This window comes from Theobroma cacao, chromosome 9, assembly GCF_000208745.1.
Source record: "Theobroma cacao cultivar B97-61/B2 chromosome 9, Criollo_cocoa_genome_V2, whole genome shotgun sequence".
NCBI classification, from domain to species: domain Eukaryota; kingdom Viridiplantae; phylum Streptophyta; class Magnoliopsida; order Malvales; family Malvaceae; genus Theobroma; species Theobroma cacao.
Genome location: NC_030858.1, coordinates 1525749 through 1545323, shown reverse-complemented (window position 1 = coordinate 1545323; position 19575 = coordinate 1525749). Strand labels below are relative to the sequence as shown.

The window sequence follows — 19575 nt, the reverse complement described above, 5'->3', positions numbered from 1 at the left end:
ACGTGGGGTTTCCAGCAAACATAATCAATCAAGAAACAAGAAACAATGCTCAAACCCTTGTTGCCTGCTCTTGCCTCTTGAAAGAAGAAAACTCTTTGCTGTTACCAGTTGTCCTATCTGCACCACCATTTCCACGATAATATATATAATATATATATATTAACCCATGCCTAAATCCATTTCCAGTAACCAACACTAGACAGAGGACTCCTTTTTGACCAGTCCAATTTGCCCAAATGACGACATTTTCATTTAAGAAAAGCAATTGGAATTAGGTGAGTTATCTTCTCTCTTGTCTTATCGATTCCAACTTTTTACGTTGGTTAATACTTGCTTCTTACCTTTATGGGTTGAGCCTATTATTAAATGGTTTACATTTAATATATACTGTCCATATATTAATTATCAATGAATCAGATGTTATCATTGAACTGTGTATAGCTACATTCGTAATTCGCAGACTTGCACTGGTATATCACAGAATTTACCACATACTAATACAAATGAAAACCAAACCAATCTCATGTGTCAAAAAAGTGTACTATTATCTTACCCCAATTCGGCTTTTCCCTGGTTAGATTTTCTTCTACTCTTTTGTCTGAAAGGGCTATACTTTTTGAGATTTGTCAACTGGAAATGGACGTTTCTTTAGGTAGCTACGAAAGTGGGAGTCATCAACCGAGAAACCAGGGGGGGAAAAGAATCAAGTTTCTTACCAAACACTTTGCTTAGAGATCTCCATGCACTTGATTTCCAATAGAGCTAAAAGAAAGAGTAAATAATTTTTACATGGGGTAGGCATTTGACCTCGTGTGGGAGTGGGACTCTGGTTTCTGCCATTGGACTGACAAGTATACTATAAATAGGACAACAGAAGAAAGTGAAGGAGGAAAGTTTAAAGGAGGTGAAAGAAAAGATTACGAACTTGGAAAAAATGCAAAAGCAAAGGCATACCCTTTCTTTGGTTTAATCGAGTGGGGTGAAAAAGAGAAAGATTTTCATTCTTTGGAATGAAAAAGGGCCTCTCCCACCTTGCGCAAAGTGAGGTGGAATTCCGCAGCAGTTGGTCTTTTCTCATAATGGAGGGGGCAAAGTATCAAATCTTTAGGGGACTTTGGTAACTTGGTGATGGAGGTGTTAACTTTCTTTGTTAACACACATTCGAATTAGTCCAAAAACCCTAAGAAACAGTCCTTGCAAAGTTTGATTGATTGGAGTGGAAGCGTGCTAACTGCATAAATTCATACCTACTTTCACCACTCTCCTCCCTAAATTGATTCAACCATTCATCATCCTCGAGTTGGTTTCATTTTGACTATGATGATGTATTCTGGTTTCTTTTTCAACTTAAAAAATTTATCAAAATCAATCCAAGCAGAGTCGTAAATTTTTAAATATGTTGTGTGTCATAATACATGACAAATATCTATTTTAAACTATTACGTTTTATAGTACGATTCACAAGTTGAAAACGGTGTGAACATTTAAATATCTAATCTCACTCTAATATACTGTCGATGTAGTATTTACAACTCACTCTGAAACCGTGACACTATGCAAACCAATCCCAACTTAACCCTCCAATCTTTGGATTTTATGTCGGCTAGCAAGACCAGCCTACACAATTTACATGCCAAGGTTTACAGATAGTGGGCTTATACCATTTTCTTTCCTAGATCCTGCCACCCTTCATTCGGGTATAATCTCTCTTATATCCCATGGGTAAGCATCGGATCTCCAGGCAAAGACATTCATAGCTTTGAAGAGAGAATGATAATCTCAAGTTCACAAACTATCTGTGATGTGCTATGTTTGCCATGTGCCTTCAAATAATCTCACTAGCTGACATTCAATTAAATTCAAAGGGGGCTTCCTACCCAGCAGAATAGTTTCTCATGAACAACAACTTGATTAATCATTTGATTGAAAAAATCAGCCATTAGATTTGGTTTGGTAGTGGTTTCTCCTAAAATCCAAGACCATGTAACACCTACCAGAAATTGACTTTATTCATCTTTCTGTAGGCATAGGCTTCAAGTCGTATATAAGCTAAATGACACAATAACAGCAACAGCAGGCAGGAGTCGCTGGCTCTATTTCACCTCCATGGCACAGAGAGAGAACATTTAAAGGATCCATCCAAAAGCTATAAAGAAAGTAAAAGGAACATCTTAAGGGTGCATTAAAACCACAGGATCACTCAAAAACAAAATATTTGGTATATCCTCCAAGTGTCCAAGGTATATATAAATAGGAGAAAAAGAAATAATCTCAACATGCCTATCTGACTATTGTCTTGCAACAGATGAATACAAGCAACAAATAGCCATATTCCGCTCCATTTATGAGCCAAAATTACATCATACGAAAATGACATCTGCAAGAATCCAACATCAGCCACAAATTAGTAAATGTCCAAAAGCAAATAAGCAGCATCACTCAAGGAATTTATCTTTCCAATTGATGCATATGTAAAGCAAAACCAATTAAGTTTACTACAGCAATAATATATAAATCCGTGTTTGTCACTCCTACCTGATTGCATAAATATATAGTATTCAGGTATTACTGTTCATGATCAATCATGATTTTCTGACCTCAACCTTTTTCTGCAAACTAATATTAGTCATTTTTCACTAATTTAAGTTGCTTCCAGAGCAACAATCCCAAATGAAGGTATTGACAAAATTATGTGATCTGTAATTCAAACCTGTAACTAAAGAGGAGATTAAGAAGAAATGACATACCCTAGCAGACCCCTGCCTTGCCAAGTTCTAGGAGTCACTACGAGATTAACCAATGCACCTTGTCTCATAATTATGACAGGTATTGGGTGACCCTGATTCACCTGAGCTTCAGAAGCAAGCCGTTGTAGCAAATTGTCACCAGCTTTCACATTACCAAATTTCACAATCTGATCCCCAAGCTGTAAACCATCCTCTGCTGCTGGGGATGCATCAGCTATTTCATCAACCATTGCAAAGGGTACACTAGAAATCATATCCACATCATTGGCACTCAGAGAATCTCTCAGAACAAGGTTTTCCAAGGATGCAGACGCGCTGGCACTGACAACTGATGCATTTTGATTCATCAAACCCCCATCAACACCTACCCAGTAACAGCCAAATAAATAATAAAAACAGTGATTTTATATAGGCGGAAGATGCTACCCTTCGTTTTTCTAGCACCAGTTTCCTAAAGGGTAATTTTAATACTCCCCTATAGGAAGAAAACATCAATTAATTGACAGATTACAGCAACAACATCATTTATCTAAACAAACATAGCATGAAGTTGAGCTACTAACCTGAATCTTTTGGGGTGGAAGTAAGTCTTGATGAATGCAGAACTTGAATATTTACGCTTATCTTCTCTGTAATTTCCTTGTGATCATTTTTCAATTCTGCTCAAATGAAATGGCAAAAAAAGAAATAAAGTCGATAACTTCGTTCACTAACCTTCCTCAAATGCACTAATACTATCATAATTACCAAAAAAAAAAAGGGGGGGGGGGGGGGACAATACCAGCAAGACGATTTCGTTGAGCTCGAACAACTGGGATATCAATATCAGCTCGAGGAAATCCCTGAAGAACACGAAAAGCCAAACATCAGGAAAATGAAAAAGATTGGAAATTTATGAGGATAAAAGAAAAATACTTCGGAATCGACGAGGTTGCCAGAGAGACCAGGACCACCAGGCTGACAAAGCTGCTCAATGATAGCGTTCATCTCAGCCTCCATCCCGCTTCTCTTCTCCATCAACTTCATTGTCTCCGATTTCAGATTCGCCCCTACCATTTTCCCTTTTTTTTTTTCTTCCGAAGGGAGATTCTATAAAGGGTTTTAGATTTAGCTTGGCGGAAAAGAAAAATAGAGTTGTGGGTTTTTCTGGGAAAATCTGCTCTATCGGTGAGCACCTGATGCATGGGATGGGATGAACTGCTTGGGCCTAAACTTTTTGGGCTCGCAAGGTGGATTATTTCTCCAGATCCATGGGCATTGAAATTGGGCTGAGGCTAAGCATTAATTCTGTTCTTGGGTGTACAAATTAACAGGATCTTGGAACAAATTGGGCATTTGAACTTTGTCTGCCCTTTTGTTGTTTGAACAACATGTATGCATAATGTCACATAGCATCTCATATTTCAAACAATTATTATTGCTCCATAATGTTTAGCTATATCTAATAAGTAGTATATAAAAATGTTTACATATTTAAAATAGATAATATCATTAATGTAAACGATATTTTATTTTTATTTTTTAATTTACATAAAATAAGATATTTAAAAATCAATAAATCAAATACCGTTAAAGTAAATTAAGATATTTAGAGATCAATGGATTCGAACTGTTTAGAATTGCAGCACGATGCAACCAAATGAACTATAGCAAAGGGTGACTAGGAGCATTTGGATTATGTGGGATAAGATATAGTAATAGTAGCAGCCAAGAATAATTTGAGTGAATTTAGCTTTAGTAAAGCTAGGAACTTGAAGTAGGGAAGTGGGCACTTGGCTGAGAGATAAACATGTGAGGGACGACCACGTATAACTCTACTAAGCCCTAACCCATATTTCTCATGATGAGAGTGCTATTCACTTTGGGATCAATTCCATCAAACAATACCACCATGAGAATTATTCCGTATTTGACATTCATAGGGAGGGAGAGTGAGGGGGACAAAGGGAACATGCCCTTCCTAATTTCCCATGGAAATGCTGGGATCCTTGTTCGGTCATTCCACATAGAAAAAGGGGTGGTAGAATTCCATCTTTTGCATGCATGGCGGTGAGAGTAGGCTAAAGACTAGTTTTCATTGGGTAAGATGGAAAGGATATACTAATTTGCAAATTATCGATAAAAAATGATTAAATAACTTCTATTTTTTGTTATTTGTTTATTAACTTTTATCTTTTATTTAACTCATGCGTATTGCAAAATAATTAATTTATTATTTTCGGAATATGCTTTTTCCCGAACGGTAAGTTAGTTTATTATTCCCTCCTTTCCTTATTCCCTAATACTACCAATTGTCCTCTTCACTAACTTATAATTTAATTCTTCTTTTGGTGATACCATGATATGGCGATGACAAGGCAAATAAGAAATTCAACGTATTTAATAATATAAACAAGTGATCACGTGCTTCGTCATGATTCTTTTTTTAATAGTATGATTTTTGGATTTTTTTTCTTAAATATAATGACCTTAAATTATGAATAGAATTTAACATAAAATAGTGTATAAAGGTGAATTATCCCCCACTATACTATTATTTTTGCTTAAAAATCCAAAGGACATGAGATATTTTCCTTTTAGCATGATGTTGCCTTAATTCTTAGCTTAAGATAAGGAATAATGGAACATAATGTTATGCCAGCAAAAGTCCAAAGCGAAGGACTTAACCCACAGGCCAGCAAAGCTAAGCTGTGAGGACCCAAAGTGAAAAGCGAAGGCAAGAATGGATGGATGAGATGACCGAGGCAATGATGTGAATCCACCCGTCAGCTTGAGCCCCATTTTGTTTAGTTTCGCTGAACCTGTTTTTAGCCAGGTTCATTATAAATACATAGACTATCCCGCACTCAAAAATGGTCGCCACCGTTGTAGCGTCCTTAGCTACGTCTCTTTTAGCTTCATCAGTTTCTCACTCTTCTCCTTCTACTACTTTGTTTTTCACTAAGTTGCGGTCTTCGTCTGGGCTCAGATTTTCTTTTGCTGTCGCTCCTTTGTGTTCTCGAAGAGCCAAGTTCATGGCACACACTATCGCTCGCGCCACTCTTGGCCTTACTCAGCCAGCCAACATCGAACACCCCAGGGTGAGACAAACCCCCCCCTTTTCCCTTTTTTTTTCTTTTTTTTCTCTGTTGGGTTTAAGCCAAATTGTTTTTGATTGACATTTTGGGTTCAGATTAAAAGGTTTGGATTGAAAAGTTTTGACCTTTTGCTAATGGGGGCATTTATCTGTCTCAAAAAGAGTGAACTTTTTTTGTTTAGTGTTTGGAGATGATTTATGTTTTGTTAAGGACTTGATCTTTAATTGTGGATTGATTCTTCAACGGGTTTCTTTAAAAGTTGATATTTTGATGTGCATGTTGTTGGATTGACGAGTATGGGCTCAATTCTGAAATTAATGGAGTAAAGTTTAGCTAAAATTTGTCAGTCTTTAATGTTTAAATGATGAGATCATGTTAGATAGATCCTTGGATTCACTTCCGGTATTAGTATGTAAAGGTTGTTTCGTTTGTGTGTGTTTTTTTTGGTGAAATACCTGAAAATGATGCTAAAATGGCTGTTATCTTTTTGTGAATAATGCTGGAAAGATCTCTTTTGCTGCAAAAGAGATCGATGTGGCAGAATGGAAAGGGGACATACTTGCAGTTGGGGTCACTGAGAAAGACATGACCAAGGATGAAAACTCCAAGTTTCAAAACTCAATTTTAAAAAAATTAGATGGCCTGTTGGGCGGTCTCTTAGCTGAGGTCTCTTCGGAAGAGGATTTCACAGGAAAAGCTGGTCAGTCGACAGTTCTTAGACTTCCAGGCCTTGGCTCTAAAAGGGTTGGCTTGATTGGGCTTGGACAGTCAGTTTTATCTCCAGCTGCTTTTCGTGGTCTTGGTGAGGCTGTCGCTGCAGCTGCAAAGACTGCTCAAGCTAGTAGTGTGGCTGTCGCCCTTGCCTCCTCAGAAGGCCTCTCAAATGAGTCAAAGCTCAGCACTGCTTCAGCAATAGCATCTGGTATTGCTCTTATGCTTTCTTAGTATCATGATCAATATGCTTATGCCAAAGATTGAAGGTGATCTAGTTGAATGGTTTGCATTCTGCTAGGGACGGTGCTGGGAGTATATGAAGATAATAGATACAAGTCAGAGTCAAAGAAACCACAACTTAAATCTGTGGATATTCTAGGTCTTGGAACTGGACCAGATTTGGAGAAGAAGCTCAAGTATGCTGAAGATGTTTCATCTGCTATAATTTTTGGAAGAGAGCTTGTGAATTCACCAGCCAATGTACTTACCCCTGGTTCGTAGGACAAATATTCTTGCCTTTTATCTATAATCATTTCTTCCTGTAGTTAATGTAAGGATGTTTACTATTTGATTTTATATCTGAAGGCATAATTAGAAGGCCAAATTCTTAACTTGTCAGTGACTATGATTGCTTTTGTTTATGAAAGATGAGATGATTCTTAATTTTGATCTAATGTGTCTTTTTATGCTGCAGCTGCACTAGCAGCAGAGGCTTCAAAGATTGCTTCGTCGTACAGTGATGTTATATCTGCAACCATCTTGAGTGCAGAGCAGTGCAAGGAGTTGAAGATGGGATCTTATCTGGGAGTTGCTGCGGCATCTGCAAATCCCCCTCATTTTATCCATTTGTGCTACAAACCCCCAAGTGGACCTATTAAAGCCAAGTTAGCATTAGTTGGAAAAGGATTGACTTTTGACAGGTAAGTATACATACACTTGGATAGATATAATTCTAGCAGGAAGATATTTTTCTGATTCGATTGTGGTAGGAAATAAAAAAAAGAGAGGGATGAGATGCCTGCATTTCTTTTGAAGTATATGGTGCAATGCCATATATGAAGAGAAGGGTTCTTCACTAAGTCAGTGTTTATGTGCACATCTCAAGTTCGTACCAATAAACACAGGATTTCCTGCTTCTTGCTATGTGCAGTCTATTACATGGATTGTTTAACCAAATTTCTTCCTAATGCTATTGGGATCTATTTGAGATGAGTGGTTGGAATGTATGCCCTTTTTTATTATTTATTTTTCTATTGCTGGTGTATGTATAGGTTTTTGAATACTTGTCTTAAATGTTCTTAGTGGTGGCTACAATATCAAGACTGGAGTTGGTTGTTCGATTGAGCTCATGAAAACTGACATGGGAGGTTCTGCAGCAGTTCTTGGCGCAGCAAAAGCCCTTGGACAAATCAAACCTCCTGGAGTAGAGGCAAGCCATTTGGTTGCTCTCATTTTTCTATTGTTCCCCTCCACCTCTCTGCGTATCCTTTTCAAAATTATTTTGAAGGGCTGGAGAGAGGATGAGTATCCTCTTTTTTTTTTTTGTGTTTTATATGCTCTTTTATTTTCATTTGCTTTTTCAATTTTTGCCACCTGTCACTAAGTAAATTATCGCTTTATGCAGGTTCATTTTATTGTTGCATCTTGTGAAAACATGATAAGTGGAACAGGTATGAGACCTGGAGATATCATCACAGCTTCAAATGGAAAGACAATTGAGGTATGATTTCTTTGATTTTTAGAAAAAGGGGAAAATTGAGGTGTAGGGGTGAATTATATGGTCATGAGACATTTATGGAGAACTGGATGGATTTTGACTTTCTTCATTGCCTTTATTAAATGATTTGTTACTCACTGTGCTGATTGCAGGTTAATAACACTGACGCAGAAGGCAGGCTTACGCTTGCAGATGCTTTGGTATATGCTTGCAACCAAGGTGTTGAGAAGGTAAAGCCGAATACTGCATATTATGAATTGGTAATGACAGTTGTTAATATAGATAGTTAGAATTGCATTTCAAGATGTGTTAACCTTGTTGCAGATAGTTGACCTGGCAACACTAACTGGGGCTTGTGTAGTTGCTCTTGGACCGTCAATTGCAGGTGCATGCATGACATATGAATTCTACTATTCCTGGAAAATAGTGTCCTGACCTTATCTTTTGTTTTGGGAATTTAAATTTTTGTTGTTTTTGATAATTATTATCATCTTTTTCTAGATGACAATTAAATTTGGAGAAACTACGCTTTTCAAAAAAGTTTTTTTGGAGAAACAAGAGGATATCTGAATGTTTACACACGAACATATACAAATTTTGTGGGGTTCATGACAATGAAATCTTCATTTACCTTTTAAACATTCAAAATTAAAACTTTAATAGTAATTACCAACAGTTTGCTTCTTCCAATGAAAAGTCCTTTTCGTCAACCTGATTCATAGTCAGTTAAGAAGGCTGTTGCATTTTTCGTTTCATTGGTTGTTACTAAATCAAAAGCAAGAGGGCATGTATGGACCATCTCACTACTGTCAGTTCATTGGGAACCTTTTTTGTTTAGGTGTCTTCACACCCAGCGATAATCTGGCAAAGGAGGTATTTGAAGCTTCAGAGGTCAGTGGTGAGAAATTTTGGAGGATGCCACTAGAGGAAAGCTATTGGGAGTCAATGAAATCAGGAGTGGCTGATATGGTAAACACTGGTGGTCGTCAAGGTGGCGCTATCACTGCTGCTTTGTTCTTGAAACAGGTATGTTTCGTTTGGGACATTTTGCTGTCTATATATTACACTCACACATAGGTATTCCAATCTCGTTGATAGTCTGATAGAAGCCTGTTTTGCGGAATTTGCTTTTGAACTCTGCTCTTGCAGTTTGTTGATGAGAAAGTACAGTGGATGCACATCGACTTGGCTGGCCCTGTCTGGAATGATAAGAAGCGTGTGGCAACAGGATTTGGCATTTCAACTTTGGTGGAATGGGTTCTGAAAAACTCTTCTTAAATGAAGCTTGTAGCATTCTGTTGTGGCCAACTGTGAGGATGGAGGAGGGAAAAGGAGAAAAACCTGTCTCTGGTTGTTTGGTTCTGTTTCATGAATAAAACATGTTGTGATGAAGGGGAAGCACGGGGAGTGGGATAGTTTTTCTTTTTTATTTTTGAGGTTGTTACAGTAAAGTTAGAACTCCATGCTGTTTTAATTGAAAAAAAGAACCTTAAAATCTAGCTTCATCTGTACAATAAACTTCTGTTCCTTGTCAATGCTTTATGGTGATTGTGTTCAAACTTGGGTGTTCATAGTATTTGGTCAAATGAAGAACTTGGATAAACATAAGCCTAAAAAAGTGGAAATTCGAGGTCAAGAGTTGCTCTGATGTTCACACATCAGAAAGTACTGTAAGCTTCAAAACTTTGCCCCCTCCTCTGCAAGGAATAAGGATTGCATAATCAGAACAATTGATTCCTCTGCTGACTTGACAGTTAATCATTTTAACCCCATCTCAATTTTACCATGTTTTGGGTGCTACTTCTTCTCCCATCTCATAGCATGTTGGTAACTGTTAACCCAGAGCTTGCATCCTTACTCAATGTTTAGGTGCCATTGGATTGGACCGCAAAACCTGAAATGACACCAAAACTTGGAAAATCCAAAAACAAAAGTTCCACCCCATCCATCAATTCTTCTCGGCAAGTGCCTTATTTGACCTCGCACGTAGTTTAGCAAACCCCGTAAATAGTTGCTACCCAAAGTATTAATTGTTTTTTTGCCTTTGTACTAACATCTAGCCGCAGTAATACTTGAAAAGTATTGCGGTCCTCGTTCAGACATAATTGAGTTTCTCTCGGCTTTTTTTCTCTCTCTCTCAAACCTTTCAACCAACAAATCTTTTTCTTTGTACTACTAAAATCCACATTCTAACCAATACACTAAACTCACAAGCATGGAATATACCCAACCTTTTTTAGCTTCTTTCTAGACTCTGAGTTTTGTTTTTTGATCAATGATCATGTAGTTTTTTAAGGTAGAAGGTAGATTGAAACAGAGGAAGAATACATATTCTTTCTTGTTTGTTGAATTCAAAAATGAGTCTGTCTTTGACTGTAATGACGTTTAATCTGCATGAAGATCAATCAGAAGACAGCCCAGATTCGTGGGAGAAGAGAAGGGATTTGTGCATAAGTGTCATCACTAGTTACTCCCCTATCATTCTTTGTACTCAGCAAGGTATGCCACTCATTCAGTTTTCTGTGTTTTTTTAATTTTTTTTATCTATGCATTGGATCTTTGCTGTGGCTGTGGTTTTCTTGTTCTGGGTGATCTATGTATTTCCCGATTTGAGTTTTGGAGGTTGGTTTTTGTTCATTGAGGGAGGTGCTTAGAGTTTTGCTGCTAAAAATGCTTGTTGGTGAATAGAAATTTTCTTGAATATAAAATAACCATTATCGAAGAAGAAGGGTTTATGTTTTGAAGATTGCTCCAAGCTGCTTTAAGTAATTTGGGATCTTGCATTGCTTTGCTTGATGTGCTTGATCTGTGTCTATTAATTCAATTTTCATTAGTTTCTGTTGTTTTTTTTATTATTGTTCATTTCTTTATTTTGGTATTTGCATTCAGGTGTAAAATCTCAACTGGATTATCTTCAGCAGGGCTTGCCAGGTAATATTGTCCAAACTCCATTGATCATCCTTGAACCTTCAAACTCTTCACCTGATGTTGAGCAGTCTGAGTCATACCTAACTAGGAAGGATTAAAATATTGTCATAACTTTAGTACTTGATAGATGTGGATTATGAGAATGGATGTACTGTTAGATATTCACTTTAATGCTTGGTGCCTTGGCATAGAATGATTTAAATAATTTAATTTGCATTATTTAGGTCTGGAAGTGCTAGTATCAGGCATTAGTGCCGAATTTTCATGTATATTGAAACAACATGAGATAGCGAGCTTGAGAGTTTTAGATTTTTGCATCGCATATTGTTGTTGTTGCTGTTGTTGGGGGTGTAAATATATGGAATTAGAGCTGGGTTAAGTTCAAACTTTTTCATTCTGGTTCGAGATTAACAGAAACAAGTACGTGTCTGATATTTTAGAAGTTACCAAGCCTAGACGGTTGGATTCAGTTGCATGTTCAGTATGTGTTTCCAAAATGAAACATTTGGGGTTATTGATCATTTAGATAATCTTTTAAGTAAATGCTCTTTCAAAAATGTTTAAAATAAGACAGCAAAGAGAAAAAACCACAATTAACAATTCATGTAAAAGGAATGAAATATCAGATGTATTTTGGTGGGTAAAATAGGGAGCGCAGAGTGCCACTAGACTGACTAAGGTAAATGCTGTAATATTGTCTTTTCTTTTCCCTTCCTTTTTCTAGGGCTAAAGGCCTATGTCAGTGTTCAATAACAAGAAGTATGGCATCTAACTACAGAAAATTGGAATGAGAGAGGGAAATATGTTTAAGAGTAGACACTCCCATGAGCATGACAGATTGAAAGGAACCTGAGGAATCTAACCATCTTTGTGCTTGAAAGTAAATGACATAGAAGTAGTGCAACATCCAAAAGTTGACTGGAAAATACATGAACTCTACAAATTTCATTTTTTTTTTTTGCATTCAAAATAGAAAAATCAACTATTCTTTCTCAGCTTGGTGTTTTTAGATTGTTTAGCCAATAATTTCCCACAGTTAAATATCAATGTTGGGTCATCAGGCCACCTGAGTCATAATTTCTTCTTCTTGTGCTTCATTATGAAGGTTTGCGGTTTTGGCAGTGGGGCACTCTTCACCTTGTACTGTATGCCAGTTGTGGCTTTTTCCCTTTTCAACTGTGTTAACCCCCTACCAACAAGATAACATGTGTGAATGATGTTATTGAAATTCTTATACTTATTTTCTTATTAGTTTGATGATGAAATGATAAAATATTTGTGAATAGTTTTGTTTCAAACATCATTTTTTTGTGGTTTGAATTTGGCAGAACGGAATATGAGTATCTAATCTTTCTATGTTGTGTGAGCATCCTTATTCTTTCATACTAAACATGGATGGTTTGGTTTTTGACATTCTATAGGTTATGATCAGTTTGGGGTATCAAGAAAAGGGCCTCAGGACACTTCAGACGAACATTGCACAATCTTCTATGACAAGGAGAAGGTATCTTAGTAGTTTGTTGAGTTTTATGAAAAAAAAATTTAGTACACAATCTCTTGACATTCTTTTCATATTAATTGAAGGTAGAGCTGATTGAAGGTGGAACTTTTTGGTTGTCTGAGTCACCCTCTGTCCCTGGGAGCACAGCATGGGGTTCTGTAGTTCCATGTATTGCAACTTGGGCTATATCCTTCTATATTCAGTTACCGTTTTTAATCTTCTATTATATGAAGTTCCAGTTGCTGTTACCACTTATATTCATAGAAAACATTGTGTTGGTTTATTTCCTTGACATGATGCCCACACATTCCAACTTAAAGGAGTTGAGCCACCAGGATTCTCATTTCAGGTTGTAAATACAAACATGGATGAGTTCAGTCCTCGTGCTCGTAGACGAAGTGCTTTGCTTACATGGCAACATATTGCATCCTTACCTCCTAGCTTACCGGTTGTGTACTGTGGAGGATTTAACACACAGAAGGAATCGACTACAGGGCGTTTTCTTCTTGGGAGATCAAGGTATTTTCTTTGTTACAAAACAATTTAGCTGTTTCATAACACATATGTACCTTCAAATAAACAGACTAGAGCTTTCTCCAATCCAGTTATCGTCTTTAATGTGGCAGAAAATTCAAATGTAGCTTCCATTAGTTTTACTACAATAGAATATCTGCACTTAATCTTCTTCCTGATAAGGGGCTGACTTCTTTTGCTGCTGGCCTGTTTCAATCATGTGTGCAGAGAGCATGGTGTGGTGGGAGACATGAGGGATGTGTGGCCCAATGCCCGGGTGAGGAAAAATGTTTCCCTTATCCGCACTTATCACGGCTTTAAAGGTACACTTCTCGCACACCAAAGGCTGCTCTGTCAGTGAAGTGTGATGATGCTTGAACTTAAGGATAAATTTTTGCCTTCAGGTGACAAGCAGGGAGCTCTTGAATTCCTTAAGTTGATTTTCAGAGCGCTCTGCCTCTGCTGGGACCGCCAAACTCAGGATCTACACATAGACTGGATTCTTTTTAGGGGTAGATCTCTGATACCTGTTTTATGTGAAGTGGTCAACGATAACATGGATGGTTATTACCCATCCTCACACTATCCTATATTTGCTGAGTTTCTACTTCCACGTACTGTGAGATTGATAGAACCACCTACACGTACACAAGAGGAAAACTAGAATGCTATTTGTTTATAAGCTGCACTGTTCTTTTCTTCTTTGAAGCTTCAACATGTTGTCCTTTCTTATGGGCATATAGGTCTGTCTCAATTCAGCTGGTGACATTGTCTTCCCGAATCTTGTGGCCAGAAGGGGAGGGGCGAAAAAGTGAAGGTATTTTGAAATTTGATTCCAGCTTGTGTGTTTCCAGGTCATTACTTGAGTTACTTTCTATTTTCCATTACGTAGTCCAGGGAATGGACCAAAAAGGCAGGAGAAAGGGGGCAGATGTTAGGAAAGAATGGGCAATTTTTTGATTATTGTGAACCTTTGTTAGTTTTCGGAAATTCATTCTTTTGGTTATGGAAATGACCTGTTGTCCTAGGTTGATGACTTCCAGCTCAGGTACCAGGCTCTATCCTATCATCTTAACACTCGGCATGCAGCTTATGCAACAGTATATGCTGCTTATTCAAGCTTGATTGATAATAGTTGATAAATTATTCTTGGTCCATGATCCTCCTGAAACTGTGGTAAGAATACTTGAAATGGAGAGTTTAAGAATCAATCTGGGCTTGTAATTCCCTAGCCAAAGAAGTTAAGGGGGATTTAGGCATAAACGAGAGGCTTAAGTAATACTTAAGGTTAGATTATGTTACTTAATACCTTCTCCAATGATTCAAAAGGTGAAAAGCCCCTATGGACGGTAACACTCTTAACTTACAATTTTCTTCCTTAAGGCCCTTTTCCCCTATTTGGTAGATGCATCACCTACCATTACCGAGCAGCTTTAAGTAAAGGTGTGATAACTCATCACACATCAAATATTTAAGATTTATATAAGAGTTTAAGTCAATCATTATTAGTAATTTGAGATTAAATTTTTAAGAAATGCATAATTAAGTTTAAAAAATGATTAAATTAACTATTTTTAACAATGAAACTCAGAGATTTCATGTGAAGAGGGGTGACTTTGCCTTTGAAAAATGTTTTGTGTCAGCTGTAAAGTAAACAACGAGTTAGATCCAACAGCCAAAGCGGACTTCGAAATCCTACCTAATCTAGAGATTGAATGACCAACTTAAATAAATAAGTAAATGATTTCTTTAATAATTTGTGTTTTGATTACTGTGCATAACTCTTCAATGTATTAATGAAGAACATAGTTAATATTTGTAGTAATAGCATGATGATGATCTCGTTATTGTTTGCTAGGAGAAGAAAGTCAAGACCATGGCTAGCTTTTGCTTAGGACTTCAAACAGCAGTAGCAGAACCCCTTGTAAAGCAACCATTTTTTGGACAGCCAGATAAAACAAAACAAAACAAAACAAAACCCCATTCAGTTATGTTCAAGCAAAAACTGGCCATGAAAGAGGAATTTCATGTTCTATTTCCTAATTTATGGTATTCATATCAACAAAACCCCATGGCTGAAAGAAATATACAACATGGAAATGGACCTCCCTACATCAAGCTGTACACGTTGTTGGGTTCTGCACTTTCCTTCGTTGGGAGGTCACTCTCACAGTCTCACCATCCGCATTGCATCCCATTGTTTGGTGTGTGGGGATCTGAAAAAAAATGGGATTCCCTAAATTTGCCAGAAAGAAGAAGAAATTCTAGTAAAAATGTTCTCTTTTTCAGTTATGGGGCCAAAAAGGGTATCAAAATCATACACGTTTAAGAGGTTTCTAACATTTTCCTTTCCGAGAAAAATTGATGGAAAATAAGAGTTCTTTCCACTTCGAATCTCATTTATGACTATGAGAAATGGAAAAAAATGGGTTTCTGAATCTGCAGTTGCTTTGTTAATCTGTTCATGTTTTGGATATAGACTGACAATTAGACCGACACAAACTTGCTACGCATGTAAACCATATGGCACCCCCATTTCTTTTTCTCTTTCTTGTCAAGCTCCGCCTCCCTCCTAATTACCAATAAAGGAGCTATTGACCAAAAAATGAAAAAAAAATGGAAATTTACCGTAATGTCCAGGGAGTCACCGTCAAGGTCACCTGATGAAAATCAAGACCGTACATCAAAATCAGAGAATTTAAATCCAACGGCAAAAAAGAGGGAAAGTACCGGTCGTGCCCAAGGGGGTGTGAGGTGGGGGTCCCTCTATAAACATAGATTTCTCTCCCCTCGCTTCCTCTCGTTCTTCCCAACAAACAACCCTTTTCCCTCTCTCATCTTTCTCGTCGTTTCTTCCCTCGGAAACAAGAAAATTTAACTAGACAAGAATAACGAAGCAAAGCAGGCTCTTTTCTTCGTAGTTCCGTTTTTGAATACAGGGAAAGTGGGAATCTGGGTAATCGGATCTAGATCGAGGCAAAACCCATGGCGGGTCATAGGTTTCACGTCCCATGGATCTTCTCCTTGTTTGCTCTCTTCGTCCTTCGTGCCCATTGCTTCTACCTCCCTGGTGTTGCCCCTGAAGATTTCAAAAAGGTTGGTTTCCTCACATGCATACTTGCATGCATGCATGCATGTATGTTAATGTCTGCATCATCATCACCACCATCATGAATTTTGGATCTTTGGGTTGACTTGGATTTTACATTCTGTTTTTGGGTTTTATGCAGATCTGCGTTTTATGATCTCTAGAACCTCCGTTTTGGTTCAGTGAATTTGGATGTAATGATTCTATGGAAGTTAGTCTGATAAGTTTTAAGTTTGTATTTTTTTTCCGTAGTTCAAAGCTGCCTTATTTTTTTTATCAAACCGACAAGTTACATGGTCAGTTTGGCTTAAAATTTGAAACAAATTTATGAAATGTGAATGTTAATTAAGCTTAGTGAGTCTTCCTTGCTCAAAAATCAACCTCCAGGATCTTTGATTTAATCAAACTGATGGTTTAATGTCGTTTTATTCAATGTTCTTTTTTCTCCATTTATGCAGGGGGATCCATTGTTGGTGAAAGTGAATAAGCTGACTTCAACTAAAACACAACTTCCTTATTCCTACTATTCTCTACCATATTGTCGGCCTGAGAACATAGTTGACAGCGCAGAGAATCTTGGGGAGGTCCTTCGTGGTGATCGAATTGAAAACTCTCCTTATTTGGTGAGTTAAGGCTCCTAGATCTTTTCTTTATGTCTCTTTGTTGTATTTTGGCTTTTTAGTGGTTGACAGGGCTACTGGTTTGCAGTTTAAAATGAGAGAACCACAAATGTGCAATATTGTATGTCGTAAAATTCTTGATAAGAAAACTGCAAAGGCATTCAAGGAGAAGATTGATGATGAATATCGAGTGAACATGTGAGACTCTCATTCAGGAAATTGTAATTGTAGCATTCCATTTCTCCTTGAGTGCCAACTGATTTTTATGATGTGTTTGTGACAGGATTTTGGATAACCTTCCATTGGTTGTTCCCATAAGAAGGCCCGATCAGGAAAATGCCGTAGTGTATCAGCATGGTTTTCATGTTGGTCTAAGAGGACAGTATGCTGGGGTAAGTGCCCGATTGATCTGCTTCTTTTTGGAATTATGTTAAATATTTTTCCTTGTGCTGATGCAAGCAATGCTGGTTTTGCTGTTCATACTTGCAGAGCAAGGAAGAAAAACATTTTATCAACAATCACTTGACATTTACAGTCAAATTTCACAAGGATCCACTGGCAGATTCTGCAAGGATTGTTGGGTTTGAGGTCAAACCATTCAGGTTAAAATTTTTTATTCTTTATGTTAGAGGCTTATCTGTTAGATTTAATTTCTCTTTCCAACGGTGTTTATGTTCAGTATCTTATAGCAAATCATTTTGATGAATACAGTGTTAAACATGAATATGAGGGTGAGTGGAATGAGAAAACCCGTCTGACAACCTGTGATCCCCATGCAAAACGTGCAGTTACTAGCTCTGAATCTCCTCAAGAGGTTGAAGAAACGAAGGAGATCATATTTACGTATGATGTTGAGTTCCAGGTCAGGCCTTCTACCTCTTTGTAAATTGAAAATGCATGCTGGTTGTTACTGTGAAGGTGAGTCATGTGATATTATTGCATTCTAATCGACTTGTTCCTTTTTGTCATCTTGCAGGAAAGTGAGATAAAGTGGGCATCCCGATGGGATACCTATCTTCTAATGGCTGATGATCAGATCCATTGGTTCTCAATTGTTAATTCTTTGATGATTGTTCTTTTCCTCTCGGGGATGGTGGCTATGATCATGTTGCGAACTCTTTATCGGGATATCTCCAAGTACAACCAACTTGAAACCCAAGAAGAAGCCCAAGAGGAGACAGGGTGGAAGCTTGTCCATGGGGATGTTTTCAGGTCTCCAGCAAATTCCGATTTACTGTGTGTATATGTGGGAACAGGGGTTCAGTTTTTTGGTATGATTCTTGTTACCATGATCTTTGCTCTCCTTGGCTTCCTGTCCCCCTCAAATAGAGGTGGGTTAATGACAGCCATGCTTCTACTCTGGGTCTTCATGGGCCTGTTCGCTGGATACTCCTCGGCTCGTCTTTATAAGATGTTCAAGGGAACAGAATGGAAGAAAATTACTCTCAAAACAGCTTTTATGTTCCCTGCAACTGTCTTTGTCATTTTCTTTGTCTTGAATGCTCTGATATGGGGCCAGAAATCCTCTGGAGCAGTGCCATTTGGAACTATGTTTGCTCTAGTATTGTTATGGTTTGGCATCTCAGTCCCTCTCGTTTTTGTGGGTAGTTATTTTGGTTTTAAGAAGCCAACAATTGAGGATCCAGTGAAAACTAACAAAATCCCAAGGCAAATTCCAGAACAGGCTTGGTACATGAACCCAGCCTTCTCCATCCTAATTGGGGGCATACTTCCGTTTGGGGCTGTTTTTATTGAGCTCTTTTTCATCCTCACTTCTATATGGTTGCATCAGTTCTATTACATATTTGGCTTCCTCTTCATTGTCTTTGTTATTCTTATTGTCACTTGTGCCGAGATCACGGTTGTGCTCTGCTATTTCCAGCTGTGCAGTGAGGATTACCTATGGTGGTGGAGGTCGTACTTGACTTCTGGTTCCTCTGCACTTTACCTATTCCTCTATGCTGCCTTCTACTTCTTTACAAAGCTTGAGATCACAAAGCCAGTATCTGGAGTTTTGTACTTTGGGTACATGTTGATTGTATCTTATGCATTCTTTGTGCTGACTGGTACAATTGGTTTCTATGCTTGCTTCTGGTTCACAAGGCTCATCTACTCATCAGTGAAGATTGATTGATCTGTTCTCGCAACCTAAGGAAAATTCCCAGTTTGTTTCTTCATGAAGATGCTCAAATTATCCCAAACAGAATCAGAAATGCAGGACATTCTTGCTTGCGGAGTACCATTTAGGTTCATTTTTGAATCTTCAATCATAGAAATTGTTATTTTTTTAGCCTTCTCCATACAGGTTCTTTGGCGGTTACTAGTTACTTTTACTTGTCAATTGGTTCCATTACATTACTGTTTTGTATGAGACCCTGGAGAGATTGTTAAGCTATCTCTTCTCAATGCCTATTCTAGAAAATGAAGGAATTCTTGTATTCACCCTTAATACTGCTTGTTTATCCTGCAATTCTGTCAAGAAAGAATTCATTATCTTTGTTCTTCTGAAAATAAAGGAAATTATTAGTTCATGTCTAAACTCTGTAGATGTATATGCCGTATGTCATTATTCTAGTTGGCATTGATTCAATCGTGGAAACCTAGAATTTGGACGATGCATCCAAGGATTTAGACAAAACCAATAGCTCTGGTTGACAAGAAAGATGGATT

General features: G+C 37.6%; 4 protein-coding genes across 8 annotated transcripts; 3 read left to right on the top strand and 1 right to left on the bottom strand.

The window, feature by feature from the left end:
- Nucleotides 2159-3907, bottom strand: LOC18587845 (26S proteasome non-ATPase regulatory subunit 9). 4 transcript variants are annotated; one of them, XM_007011870.2, is made up of 5 exons: nt 3663-3905; nt 3529-3589; nt 3311-3406; nt 2748-3111; nt 2159-2377 (listed from the first exon to the last, which is right to left on the bottom strand). In XM_007011870.2, exons 1-5 carry the CDS (start codon nt 3801-3803, stop codon nt 2356-2358), a joined length of 684 nt encoding a protein of 227 aa, XP_007011932.2. In that variant the 5' UTR covers nt 3804-3905; the 3' UTR covers nt 2159-2355. The 4 variants fall into 4 exon arrangements, with proteins under 4 accessions (XP_007011932.2, XP_017982101.1, XP_017982099.1 ...); XM_018126612.1 differs by having other exon boundaries at nt 2748-3075; nt 3663-3903; XM_018126610.1 differs by lacking the exon at nt 2159-2377 and adding an exon at nt 2384-2609 and having other exon boundaries at nt 3663-3907.
- Nucleotides 5387-9826, top strand: LOC18587844 (leucine aminopeptidase 1). The gene is made up of 10 exons (XM_007011869.2): nt 5387-5827; nt 6332-6746; nt 6837-7031; nt 7233-7458; nt 7841-7967; nt 8163-8258; nt 8408-8485; nt 8580-8640; nt 9094-9281; nt 9405-9826. Exons 1-10 carry the CDS (start codon nt 5600-5602, stop codon nt 9531-9533), a joined length of 1743 nt encoding a protein of 580 aa, XP_007011931.2. The 5' UTR covers nt 5387-5599; the 3' UTR covers nt 9534-9826.
- Nucleotides 10304-14354, top strand: LOC18587843. 2 transcript variants are annotated; one of them, XM_018127223.1, is made up of 8 exons: nt 10304-10754; nt 11145-11186; nt 12605-12687; nt 12768-12869; nt 12989-13203; nt 13426-13520; nt 13602-13709; nt 13941-14354. In XM_018127223.1, the coding sequence occupies exons 1-8, from the start codon at nt 10613-10615 to the stop codon at nt 13961-13963; spliced, it is 810 nt and encodes a 269-aa protein (XP_017982712.1). In that variant the 5' UTR covers nt 10304-10612; the 3' UTR covers nt 13964-14354. The 2 variants fall into 2 exon arrangements, with proteins under 2 accessions (XP_017982712.1, XP_007011929.1); XM_007011867.2 differs by having other exon boundaries at nt 13602-14354.
- Nucleotides 15929-19436, top strand: LOC18587841 (transmembrane 9 superfamily member 10). Its single transcript, XM_007011863.2, has 7 exons — nt 15929-16293; nt 16744-16908; nt 16994-17103; nt 17189-17297; nt 17395-17507; nt 17617-17767; nt 17882-19436. The coding sequence occupies exons 1-7, from the start codon at nt 16183-16185 to the stop codon at nt 19037-19039; spliced, it is 1917 nt and encodes a 638-aa protein (XP_007011925.1). The 5' UTR covers nt 15929-16182; the 3' UTR covers nt 19040-19436.